Raw genomic sequence first — 16,559 nt, forward strand, 5'->3', positions numbered from 1 at the left:
AATACTGATGTTGCAACGAGAAATCTGTGTTAAAATAGAAACTACAGCAAGCATGCGTAACCATGACAGATTGGACAATCGTTCGGTTTTCCAAAACCCCCTCTTTTTAACCTTTGTCATAGCAATAACAAATTTAGTTTTACATAACTTATGATGGCAAGCAACAGAGAGTGCTGAGCGATGATAACAGTTTCGCTTCATTTCGGCCAATATTTTTATTACTAATATACTCTTTTTAGTTCACGGAATCAAAATAGTTTGCATACCGTTGTAAAAAAATTAGTTCAATAACTTTTCACGTCAATCGAATGTGAAACCTTAAAATACTGTAACTTGTGAAAAAAAAAACAAATTAATTGAGTCAATTTTTTTTTTTATATATTTTCAATTGCTATCTTAGTATCGTTTAATTATATTTATTAAAAAAAATACTTGCATTGTATATATATATATAAATATATTATTCGTATTACTTGTACGTTTGGCAATAAGTAGAATTGTTTTTTTTTTTCGATTCATACGACCTTTACGATTCGTACACTTTTGGACCAAATGTTTGTTATCTTTAAAATCACATAATTAACTATATTTTAGTTCTTATCTATAAAATAAACTAAAAGATAAGAACAATAATCTTAAATGCCCAATATTGTAATATATCTAATTTATAAAATATATATAAAACCATCAGCACAGATTAAATAAAAGGTAACATGACGTCATAGACAACAATCACATTTTATTACCTATTCCACAATACAAATAACATTAAGTTTCATGTCTAAATCAAAGACGAACATACGTAATCAGTGAAATAGTTACAATGCATTTTTATACAATATTGTTGCTTTCTTTGAATGTAAAAATAAACGTCTTAGTATAGGAGACTGAAGTTAATTTTTGCATCGAAACATTGTTCTCGTGTACGAAATTGAATATTTACTTTATGGTGAAACTAAACTTTAAATATTTTGCCTCAAATGCAGTATTAACGCTATCTATGTAACGTGAGTCATATAGGACACATAATTGTTTTAAAATGATTGACTTATATCCTATTCAAGTTAGCTTGATCTTTTTGACAGACGGGCTAGTGATGAGAAACAGAAAATATAACATATATAACAGTCGATAGAACGATAAAATGCGTAATTCAAATTAGAATTCAATTTTTTTCAACTTATTTTGCTAAAAAGAGTTATACCAGCTAAAGAGACCCCTACCACTAGCCAAAGAGACCCCAACCAAAAGGACTCCCGTTCGTAACAATAACTTAACAATGATGTTTAATAAGGATTTTTGTAATCGATATTTGTAGCAGTTACTGCCTGTTATTCGCGTCCCAACCGTCCGACCGACGTAACATTGTACAAGCGTCTATTATTATCAGCGTTTCTATTTAAATTTTACTTTGAAGCAATAGTATATAATAGAAAAAGTCTTAAAATTTTCGGATAACGCTTGAATCATTAGGAACTTTTGTATTATATGTATTTTTTATAAATAAATATTTTTACAATTTTTAAAATCATTAAATTAAGAAAATATGTAATATGTTCGTCATTACAAAGTTATGTCGATCAAAAAAATTTACATCTGTCAAAAAGATCGAGCTCTTGTACACGGAATAATATAATAATAATAAAGAGTTTATTAGATGATTTTTAAAAAAAAATTGTCGCAAAAATGTTTCCGTTGCACCCATTTCGAAGCAGTCATTCGCTGTTTTAATCATATCTAATTTAAAAAAGCAAACATTTTTTTTTAATGCATTTAAGTTGTTCAAAGACTTGACGTGGACTAATATATTATTAATCTTTACAATTTAAGTACCTACTAAGTAAACTCGCAATAATATGTATAGTAAACATGTTTTTTTATAAAGTGACATAATGCTCCGTCCACACTGTATACTTATTCAAATAATAATTAAGATGTAGATGTTGTAAATAAATAAAACAAGGTCAATTCACTATTTTTGGATACATAACTCCGCGTTTGTACTTGAAAAATATATAGTAGCTGTATTCTATTTAAAATATTTCACACGAATGAGTCGCGTGCTATATAAAATCTACATATAAGTGCACTTGTACTAAATGCTATGTAAAATTTCAATAAAACTTGTACAACTTGTAAATCATCATACGCATTTCTCTTGCAAACGTGATAAAAATAATTATGTCAGAATTAGTGTTGCCATATAAACTGTTTAACCTCCCTTGCTTTAAATAAGACATTATTATTTAGAGCAAGGGATTCATTTATTATTAAAGTTTATACGACTTGGTTTCAATAATTTTAAATTCTGTTTGATTGGAAACCTGTCATCTCGCCTTTGTTTGGTTCTCTTCACGTTTATTTATGTCACCGTATAATTTTAACGTTAACGTTATTCGTACAAGTCTTATTGAAAGCTATAATATATTTTGATATGTAAGTTTAGTCGATCATAATCTCAAAGTGAGTGGACCCAAGACGCTCCTTAAGGCTCTGCGTGAACCTGATGTTCTGTGCCCACGCTCTGCATCGGATGTTGATGATCTGGTGCACTGAAACAAGATGAGATACTAATATTCATTTAGCATTACTTGCCTCAAAATGTTGTCGTAACTTCCAAATATATTTAAAAAGAACACTTTACTTGGTGGTGTGGCTTTGTACAAGCCCATCTAGCCGTCCGCTCTCATCGTATCTTCTACCTCCAAACATCAATTTTTGATATTGTTGTGTCCCGGTTTGAAGGATGAGCGATCCAATGTACCAGCACAAAGGACATAACACCCTAGTTCCCAAGGTTGATAGCGCATTGGTGATTGAGGAATGATTAATATTTCTGACAGTACCCAATGTCTATGGGCGACGGTGACCACTACAGTGCCAATCAAATACTTTCATGTCTATTTGCCAGATATTTTTGAATCTTATTTTCCCATTTTATACTTACATGTTGGTTTAAGCAATTGCACGGCAACCAGAGGACTGAGATACCCTGGGGTGTTGTCGAAAGGGAAATACACTTCAGGCAGCCCGGGGTAAGGCCAATACATCAGAGGACCTAGGGCATCAATGTCTGCTGGCCTCTCGCCCATACAAGACACCCACACTTTACGACGCTGCAAGGAAAATCAATATATATAATAGAACATAAAAGAAGAAAGGATATTAGTTTTTTTTTTTAAGATAAGTAGTAGTGGCCCATTGTAAGGAATTACAAATATTCGTATTTACCTCTCCATTTAAGCTTAAAGCTTGTGCTAGGGATGGGTACGCCAATAGGAGTCAGGAAAGATTCTGCGACTTTTTACATCACTAGGCGACTGTTTACTGTTTACCCTTAAATCATTGCGCTGTTGACGCTTCGCTTCATGATAGATGTCTTGTGATACGTCACAAATTATTCGCGTGTACCAATAACTGAACTATCTCGACTATTTCGACAATTACTTATAAATATTTTAAAACTTACTTCCTGAGGTCTTGTTGTTGAATTGATGTAGTTCTTTATATCAGGTGGCATCTCAGGTGGCAGGTTCTCGGGATCGTCGAAGAAATTTGGATTCCAATCAAATATCTATAACACATTTAGTTTTATGGTTATATCAACGATTACCTAATAAGAAAATAATATTACATACACATTTGGTACTTGTTAAAATATTATTAAATATTAGAGGAGGAATTTTCTGATATAACAGTTAAATGGATAGTTGTCTTTAAAAAAGTCTTTGTTAAAGTATTTTTCATGTTTAACGTGCCCTTATATTATGTCACCCTATAGTATACATATATGTTACCCTTATGTAGGTAACCTACTATATTTCTAACATAGTTATAGAAATAATTAGCGATTCATTAAGTTTTCTGGTAAACGCTGGCATTACCAACATATGACTCAGAACTCATACCTCAAACTTAATGATTTAAAATAAAAACGAAGTACATCAACATATTTTAATAGCCTGCGATAGAAGTTACATCATTTACAAGAGTTAAATATACTTCGGAAGATCAATTCAGCTCAATGCTTAATTAGGACGATGATGATGTCGTCCTGACTTATTTCGAGGGAGACCAGTCAACTGCGCAGGACCTATTATAGGGAACAAGTGTGTGTGCACACAGGTGCACTCTCTATTACCCCACTCTTATAATCATATGGCAAATCTAACACAACCGAAAGAGTTCAGGCGCAGGACCAACGGCTTTACGTGAAAGAAAACCCAAAAGTAGGCCAAGATAGGTGATCAATATAATTACCCTGTTTAGTTTTATAATGATGCACGGTGTCTTATTTTTGAACCCAAAGTGGTTTTCCTTAGAGCAGGGCCCCAAGAGATTTATGTCGAATGAGCACACCTCGTTGCGCGGAGGCTTGGTGTCGCCACATTCCCGCTGGTTGACACCCTTGTTTATAAGGAGAGAACTATTTTCGTAGGCTAGAAAGGCAAAAACAATCATTGGATGTCAGAAACAATTGAAGAAAAAATTGATATAATCGACAAAATATTATTAAATATATTTTAAAATCACCATTACATTGTGCCTATCCCTTCACTCATTATTGCTCAATATTTTGTCCAGATTTTTAATTAGATAAGACATTTAATTGTTTATGTTTCAAGTTTAGAACAATAATCATCCCGGTAGAAATTAAATCATATAAAAATATACTTTATACGGGTAGGCATTTTTTAAACATCATTTTACAGAAACGGAAACTAGTCCTTAATAGCAATCAAGCAAGTATCCCTGGACAATAATATTAATTTGAAATACTCACGCGCTAAGAACTCATTGATGTTGTCAACGTATTTCTTTATCTGGGTTGCGTTGTCCGCGTCATACCATATGAGGGCTCCTTCTTCATATATAATAGGTCTGTGTCCCATGCCTGGATTATCTCCTGTAAATATTAGTAAGGATTTTTTAGATTTAGTACGCGATCGTGATTTAATTAAAGTTTTCTTGCTCAGTCCAATTACTAAAGCCTAAAAATATTGACTGTTTATTAGATAACAGTATAACCGAATTCAATATATAATTAATTAATCATATATTTCAAATCGAAATCCTTATTCAATAGTAATAAGGGTTATATAAGGACTTTGAATCGTGATATCACAAGATTATATCTGATTGAAAGCTACCGCAAAGTAGATTACACTAAAAGATAAACGATTTTCTATTCCAGAAAATGCCTCGCTCTGTTACATTTAAATATATCAAATAAGTGTTTAAGAGCCGATATGGCCCAGTTTAGAAGGCGAGCATCTTGCATTGCTTGCATAGTGTTTTCATTTATTTATCAATGCTCTATTTATATAAAATTCTTACTTATTAATTTTAATCTAAAAAGTAATGTTACTAATCAGTGGAAAGTCGTACGACCCACTCTGATCTATTTTTAATATTTAATTTGAACTCAATCTATGACTACTAGCAAAAGGCATTAATGTATGTATTTGGATTATAAGACAACTTCCGATACCACATTGCTTAACTTAAAAAAAAAAAAACTTTGAAATTAAAAAAAATAAAGAAATTCAATACGTAATAAAAAATGTAAATATATTTCTAATACAATAGTAATGTATGAATATCTAAACTAAGATTTATATTCAGATTTAGTACTTTAACATATTCAGATTAGATATTTTTACAACTTGACCTCATTCACCTAGTTCTGTTTATATCTGAAAGAAATATTAAATTACATATTGCTCAAACAAACATTAAATGATTTTAAGAACAACTTACCGATAATAGATTCAGCTAAGGTAAAGTAAGGTACCCTCTCGTCCATCGCAGAGAGCAGACCACACATGCATATAGAGAAGAAGATGATGATGCAGATGTACATCACTAGGTATATCAGACCGATCACACCTGGAGAACACAAACAGATTTGATAAGTATTTCATCAAAGTAACAGAAACGCCTCATCCATCTGCGTGATTAAATTCAGGACACCAAGATCCGGAGCCTTATTAGATCATCGAAAAGTGTGACATATTTAAGATTATTACTTGATTTTTTTTTTTATATTCAACCGGTCATTTCAGGTAAAGACAATTGGATTAGAAAAAAAAAAAAAATTCTGAAGCTATGTTATTAGTAGAAACTACTTATAAAATACTAGCTGAACCTGAGGTTTTGTCTGCGCAAAATTTATTAAACTTTACATATAGCGCACAATCAGTATTGGGGCAGCGTTGCTGAATTAGCTCCAAACTCCTCAAAGGAGATCATGTCTTAGGCCGGCAGTGGGACATGTACAGGCTATTACTACTTACCTAGCCTAGCGCGATAAGTTCTAGAACCTTCCGTTTTACCCAGAAACGGACATTTAGGAACTGTTATTCTTTAATAATTATTATCATAATTATTCTTTCATCACCTGATTATGAACGAAAACAGCAAAAAAACTATATGCTGTTTGTAAAATCTCATCAAATAAAAGCTTATATTTACAACCAATAGCCGGGATGATAATAAAAATCTCTTAGTACTATAAACGTGTATCGACGAATGTTATTACAATTTTATTTTAGAGTGCGGTTACTACCACAGTTTCGCAAAATGGATTACATCGACAAATCGATTCTGCCAAAACTGAAATAGCTGCGTTCTGCGAAAACCGGTCATGGACTGTTTACACTTGGACGTCATATTATATATGCAAGGAAATATGTTCTATGTGATGCAAACGTAGATTTTAATAAAGAGTATGACTAGAAACGAGGTTTTATATATTTTTACGCGTGATCGTTTGAATCTATCGATTGCGAAATTGTAAAGTTTGAATATATTGTACTCTACTCCATTATTTCTCTTGATAAAATTTGTACTATATATATATATATATATATATATATATATATATATATATATATATATATATAGATATATATATATATATATATATATATATATAGATATATATATATATATATATATATATATATATAATTAATATGGTTAATAAAGGCAACAGTAACTCTGTCTGTCATTCTAAATCACTGAAACGATTTTATAGAAATTTGCTATAAAGTAAAAAAAAGTTGGACATAGGCCACTATTTTACATCTAACCAATGACAACTAACCCCTAAAACGCGAGCCGACTAGTTGCTTAATATAATATATATCATTCACACAAGTACTAAAAATGATAGTGTATCAACATTTTAAATAAATAAACACAATACAAGATTATAGATAGAATACATTATATGTATTTATAGATAGCAAAAATGCGTAGAATTCGTGTTTGATTTTCAAGCAGGATATATAAATTTAGTTGGTAAAAAAGAGGAACTAATAAGTTCCTTGGCGGGTTTTCCGGTAAAGTCTATGTATTCCAAACTGATATTTTTACATTTAATAAAATTAATGGATATATTAGTGAAGTCGTCGGCACTATGCAAACCATCTCTACGCCCTAAACGTGGTCGGGAGTAGGGGGTTCTCCGTATCCCAGAAACCCCTCTTGCTTGGAGGCCTGCAGCGGTGGAAAAACTATCGGGGCGTCGCGGAAGCATGCGCATAGCGATCCCGTGATGTCCCCAGGAGACTGAGAAGCCGCTAGTTTTTTAATGGGTATTCCAGTGCCAGGTAGTCCCACACAAACCCCCAACATCATTTTGGGGAAACGCGTAATTAGCGTTTTTAAAAGTTACAGTCCATACCGAATAACCCATGGCCCTATAAGTTACATATTATAATATTGCTATATAAGACTAATAAACGAATACATTCAGCTATGCGGGAAGCAACATTTGACACGTTCAACAAAATAGTTTTGTTGTAATGTAATGTTCTGATGGCAAATGTGCTCTTCACAGCGAAGTATTTGCTCGAGATACTTGACCCGCTTGTTTGCATTTGATCAATACGTAGAATGAAATAGTAACAGTTTATTTTCCTCACTGTTTATAAAGTGAGAGTTATCTCCTTAGAGCTGCGTTTTATCTAAACCACTTAAATGGTCTCTGGATACTTTTAGGTACAGTCTATATTTTCAACTCGGTTTATCTGTATAGCGGTTACATGTGATCCTTTGGGTTCCTGAAACGCTGGTGAAAGTCAGCTTCTGAATTGTTAATAATAGTCAGTTACAAAATAGTAAATTTGGCTTTAATCTGAATGGTGATTGGTCGGTTGCAGCTGATGACGTAATAGACGACCAACGAGCGTTCAGATTAAAGCAAATTAGTTAACCTGACTTAGACCAACGTACCAAATTACAGTTTAATCCTTATGAATAATTATTTTAATGTAATATCACGTGCCATCTGAAGTTATTGGCCTATATTCTAATAGAAATAAGTACGTATATAAAATCCCAACAAAAAAAAAACGCAACAGCTTCAAATGAACTTAACGGGTCGTCTACAAAAAAAAATTGTTAGCAATTAAAATGCATTTGCCATTTCTTAAAAATGTTCTATCAATGATAACTTAATATCTTCTACAAAGTCTCTTGGCTTTGCAAAGAATATCGCTGTCACCTCACGTGGTGCACTTACGTAAATAAACGAGAAACTAGATAACTGATTTTTTTTTATAAAAGGTACTCAAAATACTAAATCTTTTATATATATTTGTTAGGTAATTAATCAAACCCATAGTTAGAAATATGCAAACGTTAAAAAGTTCAGAAATATTACTTTTAAAAGGAGAGAAAATTTCAAAATTAGGAATTTTGAGAGTACTGCGTATCAAACTTTGTCGGAAAGACGCCATCCTTGCTCTAAGAATGGAGTAAGAATTCTTAAAGGTGTATAATGAAATGAATGAATGGCTTAGATTTTCTATTGGATTATTTAGATCCTATCCAGCAATGTTATTAAACTTTGCTTCCTATTCGCTTTGACTAAACGTATATTTTTTTAATACCGATAACATTTTATAAATAAGATATATATTAGTATTATATACTTGGTGGTGGGGCTTTGTGCAAGCTCGTCTGGGTAGGTACCACCCACTCATCAGATATTCTACCGCCAAATAACAGTACACTGTATTGTTATGTTCCGGCTAGAAGGGTGAGTGAGCCAGTGTAATCACAGGCACAAGGGACATAACATCTTAGTTCCCAAGGTTGGTGGCGCATAGGTGATGTAAGGAATGGTTAATATTTCTTACAGCGCCTTAGTCTATGGGCGGTGGTGACCACTTACCATCAGGTGGCCCATATGCTCGTCCGCCAACCAATGCCATAAAAAAAAAAGTTTAAAATACCCTTTCAATTTGATGTAATAGACGTACTCAATGAAAACGACTACGAATATCAATGTTAATGATGAGTATCAGTAAGCAATGTTCAAGTAAAATGCAGGCATTCAGCATTTTTAGTTAAAAGAAACTATTCATGAAACGAAATAGAAACGTTAAAAGGCATTAGCAACTAATCTAAGTAATAAATAATTATTTATTACTTAGATTATTTATATGTCCAAATAGAGTGAAGAGACAAAAGAATGACAAAAAACGGGACAAATTTGCTTTATGAAAGTGTTTGTATGCGTGTGTATGTGTGTGTGTACGTGACAAGTAAGCTTGACATTCGCCAAACGTCATACTACTTTAATATAGGAACTAAGGTGTTAAGTCGAGGGCCTTAATCTAATAATATCAATAATAATAAATACTTCATAGGCAAAGCAAGGGGATAAACTGCAAATAGATCGCAAAATCATTCCAAAATAAATAATAATACAAAAATAAAATTAAAAAAGTAAAAAAAGCTTTATATCAAACAATTTTCTAAAAAAATACAACCAAGGTAATACGAAACAAAGCCTTTTCTAGTAACGATTCAGAGCAAATATAATACGTCAATTACTTTACAGACATTTCTGTGGTACGGAACACTTAGTGCGGGAATCCGACTCGCACTCATTGATTATGATCGTTTTTAAGGCTAACAAATATCGGCTGATGGTAAATGGTCATACCTAACTATAGACAATAATTGGGTATTCAATTTTACCGTTGATATCAATTCGCCATGCAATTATGTCGCTTTTATGTAAACATTATTCATAATTCTTATTAATATCTAGAAATATCTAACCATCAATTTTTTTTATATTTTATTATACGTGCAAAAACATATTTAATCTTGAATGCGTAGTAACAAAAGGTAATTATAACCTATCTGATAACACTAAGTTTCTGTAGACTTTTATAGTTTTCTTTTTTTTAAATATTGGTGAAAACATTGGACAAACATCTAAATTTTCGAGTTATTTTTTTTAAATTTGGTATTATCTTGCAAGAATATAAAATAGCATTTACACTGGCTCACTCGACCACAGCCTGAAACACAGCAACACAAACTGTTGATGAGATCTCAACATCTCATCTCATGATATGAGTATCCAAGGGTGATCATATCTATATAATAATTATGATTATCAAAAAGGTAAGGTGTTTTTTGTATGTAAGCTACATACAAAAAACACCTTATTTTCCCATACGAAGTTGAGACGGACAGCTAGTTTAATATACCCATATATTATATACAAGCAGTTATATATAAATACGATTAACAAACATAACATAATTATTCAACAATGATATCTTTTACGTTTGATATTAATTAGCCCAGCGACGCTTCGTGGTTGAGGTATCGTTGTCACAGACAAGGATTCGATTCTCAAGGAGACTGTGAAGTCAATGCTTTTTTATCGTTATGAACTAGGTCTTATATGTGGTTTCAGCCGTTTTATTCTATTCTGATATTATAACTTGGGAGCCTTATTTTTTAAGTTTGTTATTGTTAGTTATAAATAAATATATTTGTAACTAAATATTTTATATAATATCCATCTTCTTAATTAGTAATACTTAAAGCAGTAAACGAAGATAAAAGTTTGAATACTCTAAGACTTGTTGAGAATATATCAAATTAGTCAAATTGTGTATACCTAAATCTCATTGATTTGATTATTTCATTCATTCATTCATTGATCTCATTGTTCTAATCAAAGACAACTTTTTACTAATATGTAAATAATATGATTATGATTATATAATTTTGATAATCTTAATATTTTAAGAAGTTAAATAACGGAATAACTGAATACTGATAAAAATACACTTACGAACTCTTGTCAAACTATTAATCAATTTCGAATGAAATAAACGGTAGGTAATTTTCAGTTCAAAGACCCTGTATACATAGCATATGTTTGCAAATTGTTTTCTTAATTGATTGGCAATACAGCCTCTCCCATTCACGTCACAGGGAGTGCGAGGGTGGTGCCACCCCATGTACAGACATGTTTATCTATAGGTAAATCTTTAACGAGGTCATGTCAACATGAAAATTTATATTTAGTGATGAATGTTTTGTTTTGGTATCTTTGAATATTTCCATTCACAGACGTATACCGGCCAAGGAATTTATAATAATTCTGTCTTCCGCCATATTTAATTTGTTGGTGACAACTTATATACATAATTTTTTTTACGTTTTTAATTGTCTTCAAAAAAACAATTTCTGGTTAGCTTTTTATGTATAAATATATATCTTCTTCGGAGCGAAATAAATCGAGGTCTATGGTCATTCTGTCATTTATTATTTACTTAGTTAAGTTTTATTTTTAATTGTTTTTATATATTTTTTTTTATTTTTTGGCATTGCAACTTTATTTATTTTGTTAATCACTAGATTCAGAATGAAAGGTCAAGAAGCAAGTTTGATTATTGTTTAAAATAAGAAGAATTCAATCATAATAAAAAAAAAGAATTGAACGCATTCTCTTTTTGACAATTATAGGCACAGATAATATGAATGTTTTGCTAGCGAAACTGGAAAAACTGTTGCGGAGGCGTGAAACTATTGATACATCTTTTTTTATACCATGACGTATAGTTGAAAGCGTAGATCTATATTAAATATGAACAACAAAATTAGCTATATTTTACGACTAGTACCTGGCTTGTTTCGCATCGACTTTGAAGAAAGAGATTCTGCTTTTTGGGTATCTGGTTTTCTTTGTCCAATACGTTCCTCATATATCCTATATTTCTAGATAAGCTTTAAAAATATGCCAATTATGACGGTCAGATTTAATGAGTTTATTTGAGCAGTGCATTATTAATTCCGTTTGTTTTATTTAAACCCGGTTTGGTTTCGAAGAGTGAACAAGACATATTTTCGTATTATATCTTTAGGTACTTACCTGGACAAACACCAATGTCTGTGTGGTTAATGTGGATGTATAATTCAGCTCATTTGATCAGCGACAATGAGGAAACAGACATGAGGAGAAGTGTATCTTTTGTTTACTTATGTTTAAATTAAATATTATAACTTTTTCGTAAGTGTTGCACACAAAATTTTCTGTCATTTTACGATCAAGTGGTTATTTTACAACAGCTAAACATTTTTAAAGCATAGATTCATGAAATAAACACCATTATTTTAGTTTATACGTTCAAATTTAAAGCACTGCCATTGTAAATAGCTATTACAATACATTTCTCATAACGCAATTTTTGATGTAAAGTATTTTAATAAGTCCATTTGTTTAATATTAACAGGAGTTACGAGTTGTGGCTCGAAATAACCATTGAAGTTATGAATCATGTAACCTCTACTAGATCGTTAAAAACGAAAAGAAATTCTAGTCGTCAAGTGCAAATGTTCAAAGGTATTTTATATACTAGCGCCTCATAACGACTTCTCCTGTAAACAATTAGTTTTTACTACCTTAAATTTAATTTAATTTAATGTAATTTATCTATATGTGAGGGTCAAAATGAAAGTATACTTGTTCAAAAAGACTCTACAAGCACTGTTAAATCAACACGTTACAGTTTAGAAATAGTTCCTTCGGATTCAACAAAAAATATTTATGAGTAGTCTTAGTAGTCGAAGTCAAAATGTTTATTTAATACAGTGTAGCGCAAGTAAGTTTTGTCGAAATTGTTTGATCTTCGTCACGCTGGTCAAAGAGAATAAATTAAAACAATTATTGGCTGAATGTGGCATACACAATGCATACAAACAAATTTAAAAATGTACATTTAGTTGTTCATGTTCAGTCTGTTAAAAATTACTTTTTTAATGGAAAACCATAAAATCTATGAAGATAAAGACGTACGATCAACACGTTGAATATTGTGTTTAAAGGGAATGTTTGACATGTACTTAATTTTTGTGGCGGTTTTATTGACGTCCTATTTTCAAAAATAATGATAATCTGTTGAAAATGAATATTTTAACATACTTTAAAAACGCTTTTATCATCGTGTAACACGTATGAAACACTGAATGTTATTTAATTGCAATGTTATTTTTTCTGAGAAGATTAATTGTTCTTATTACTATTATAATAAAACTTTTTTTTTTCATTGTGAGTGATATTTATCAATGAGTTACAGTGGCAGTGAAATGAGGCAAAAGTGAAACATTAGTTTTTTCTATCGAGTAAAATTCACTCGTTAGAAAACACTTTAAATTAAATTTCGAAAACTCTCAAAACACAAATGACACATTTATAGTAATCACCTCGCCGCTTCTTAACAGATCAAAATTGTTCATAAAATACTAAATAATTTTAACTTAAGGGTATTTGATCATTCTTTATTTATACCGATAAAATGTTTAAATGCTTTTTGTCTCGACTGTCAAGTTGAAATGAGTTTGACGTAAGATAATAAACCCATAACAGCACTTTTGTTAGACCAAAAATTTCCACTCACTATTGATCTTACTGCGCCCATTTTCATTGAGTACAGTCGCCTTCAAAAATAATAAGCTAATGTCGAAAGGTTCGGAATATTCCATTCAGTAATACATTTAATATACTGTAAGCAAACAGTACTTTATTGTTAATTTGTTTGAAAGATAATGATTTAATATGGTACATATTACTATTTTGAATTGCAATTTTTTTTTATTGTTATCAAATTCTGAGACTTGCGGATTTACTGGACAGGCGATAGCTGATATGAGGCAGAAAGAGGGATTTAATCCATTCTCTACATATTGTCAGATGTCAAAATTTACTATTTTGAAAATTAATTAAGGATATTTTTTAACATCCATCAGCCTATACAGGTTAATATTAGTATAGACTGGTAAATGACTCTTCGCATTACTTTTTCTCTGAGTCGTGGCTTTCATTTGGAAGCCTCATCATTATGAAACTTGTAAACTCTTTTATACTAAATATTTCGCCATTAATGAGTTGTGTTAAATAATATTAATTTCAAAGTCGGTATTCGGTAGGTAGTAAGAGTATTATTATTGCCAGAATTTAAAATACTTTTTGAAAAATTGTCACAATGTAGAAATTATGTAATAAGTAATTCAATTATTGTTTAGATGGACGTCCGTTTGTTAAATGTAAGAATCTCTGTCATCTTTTTCCTTATGATTACTTATTTAACATTTTTTATTTATATAACATTTTTTTCTAAATGTCTTCCGTGAAAAAATATTTTCTATTAAAACAACGACAAGATTAATAATTTATTTTTAAATATAGAAGAACGGATTGGCTTCTTTATAGTTCTGACGTCATAAAGTTCACGAAGCAGGTTTTTTTTTAAATAATAATATTGTCAGTGCTGCCACATTTTAAGATGTATGTTTTTTCTTTATTATTAGTGTTTTTTCTGTATTTTATAATATAATTATTTATATTTTAAATTTCACTATTAATTTAACTTTTAATTTTCGTAATAATTATTATTCGTTTATGTTATTTTTTATCATCATTGTTCCTTCAAAATTGTAAAGTTAATTACGTGACTTCATACAATGTAAAAACAATTTGTCTCTAAATGACTATAGAGATATTTTCGTGTTTTACAACTTAAATTATTCATAAGTTTACTCTTTTATGTTAAAATATATTTTATAGAATCCATATATATGCTACATAAGTGGAATTAGGTTTTGACTCTAACGTTTATGCCCTATTCCTTAGATTAAGTAAAGTAATTTGGAAGTTGTTTAGATTAATCGAAAAAATGATAAGAAAATAATTTCCAAAGACTCGTTCCAATTGTAAAAAATATTCTCGAATATTTGAGGTAGCCCAGATTTTGCATATTTTTAAATATATATATTTGTATTTTAAAGTTGCTTAAAAACTTTTCCTTTATTTTTTTTACGTACCCCATCGCTTGCCAGTTCTTCCGAGGAACGTTCTCTCTTCCGGATTCCATATAGCGTACTGTATCCTCTTGAAGAAGGGTCTATGTGGAGGTCGCCTGCAGTAGTTGACGACCCCGTTAGGCTTGTCCGCGCCCATCGTGTCGGCTGTGCGAAGTGGACTGAGCGAATCGAGGAACGATATATAACCTATTACATAGAGACGATCCGACTTTGTTTCACTGCCTACATGTGTTTAGCATCTGAGAGTACAGATTCAGTTCCGTAGTTTTGTTTATATTTTGTGAAATTTATACGTTTTCAGCCTTGCCGGTATTTCGAAGTATCTTTGATCTAATTTTAATGAGTAAATATATTTGTTATTGAAATAAACTTTTTCTTATGTTTTAATTTTATTGATCATGATTGTTTTATATTCAATACAATACGCAGTTCGATGTTGGTATTTCATTAAAAATAAATTATTTATATTACTTTTCATTTAAGAGATATATGTTCATAAGATGCAATATATAAGACTCATTTAATATATAAGAATAGATAAAAACAAATAGTTCCTCTTACAATATCACTTTAGTTGTTAGTAAGTCGAATTCGATCCAAATATGATAATAATTCAAGATAATTACTAACTAGCCTACGCCTGGCAAACAATTAAAAGCTTCTTTAATTACGATTTAAAAAAAAAAAGTCATAGGATTCAACTCACGAGTAATTTTATATATTATTATTAATTTTGTACGTTGGCAGATTGTAACATGCATGTTTGTACGCTGCAGTACATCAACTTAAAGACCGTTCAAGCAATCACAGTAACCATTGTTATAAACGTACACTGACAAGACGACTACCGAATATTTGCTTATATTACAACACACAAATAAATATAAATAATGTAAGTGCCATTATTGAAGTTAGCGGTTACAGGTTCTGTCGACCCTGTCTACATATGCACATACTCTTTGATAACAAGCTGATAGCCGCCCAAATCTACTCATAACCAGAAAACCGCCCTGCCCTTACCAATTAGTCCCTCACCTTGCTTTGTGATTAGCTAAGTGAAAGTCTTGTTGACTTTATAAGTCTGGTTTGTTTTTACAATAGAGATTTTATTGCATATAAATTGATTAAAAATATAAATCTTTTTGGGACTAGTGTTTTGTTCCTTTGATAAAAAAAACAAACTAGTATTTTTCAGTTCCACATCTAAGTAATTGCGATAAGCAAATCAACAGTACCTTTGTAGACTGGTTTTGGTTAAATTTCTTTTTAATTGTTAAACAATTTTTACCTATTTTTAATTATTTTTTTTTAATTACCCAATATGTCTTTATAGGGAGAACCGTATTTCATTTAAGAGAACCTAACCGCCTAAACAGTTTGATAGCTTTTCGTTTCCCCGATAGTAGAGTTCTGGG

The 16,559-nt window shown here is 30.9% G+C and overlaps 2 protein-coding genes across 2 annotated transcripts in view; both read right to left on the reverse strand.

The window, feature by feature from the left end:
* Nucleotides 1-16,559, reverse strand: part of LOC113396692 (succinate--hydroxymethylglutarate CoA-transferase) — a 121,024-nt gene that overhangs the window by 42,585 nt on the left and 61,880 nt on the right. The window lies entirely within an intron of this gene.
* Nucleotides 2,368-15,311, reverse strand: LOC113396697 (sodium/potassium-transporting ATPase subunit beta-2-like). Its single transcript, XM_026634744.2, has 7 exons — nt 15,145-15,311; nt 5,761-5,889; nt 4,784-4,906; nt 4,261-4,439; nt 3,470-3,574; nt 2,948-3,116; nt 2,368-2,552 (listed from the first exon to the last, which is right to left on the reverse strand). Exons 1-7 carry the CDS (start codon nt 15,278-15,280, stop codon nt 2,443-2,445), a joined length of 951 nt encoding a protein of 316 aa, XP_026490529.2. The 5' UTR covers nt 15,281-15,311; the 3' UTR covers nt 2,368-2,442.

Source organism: Vanessa tameamea, chromosome 4 (genome assembly GCF_037043105.1).
Source record: "Vanessa tameamea isolate UH-Manoa-2023 chromosome 4, ilVanTame1 primary haplotype, whole genome shotgun sequence".
In the NCBI taxonomy this organism is placed as follows: Eukaryota; Metazoa; Arthropoda; class Insecta; order Lepidoptera; family Nymphalidae; genus Vanessa; species Vanessa tameamea.

Coding starts and splice junctions, on each gene's coding strand:
- LOC113396697 (XM_026634744.2), bottom strand. CDS start 15,280: ATGGGCGCGGACAAGCCTAACGGGGTCGTCAACTACTGCAGGCGACCT. Junction 3,575..4,260: donor TCATTATAAAACTAAACAGG/GTAATTATATTG, acceptor AATGTGTTATAG/ATATTTGATTGGAATCCAAA. Junction 2,553..2,947: donor GCAATTGCTTAAACCAACAT/GTAAGTATAAAA, acceptor ATCTTGTTTCAG/TGCACCAGATCATCAACATC.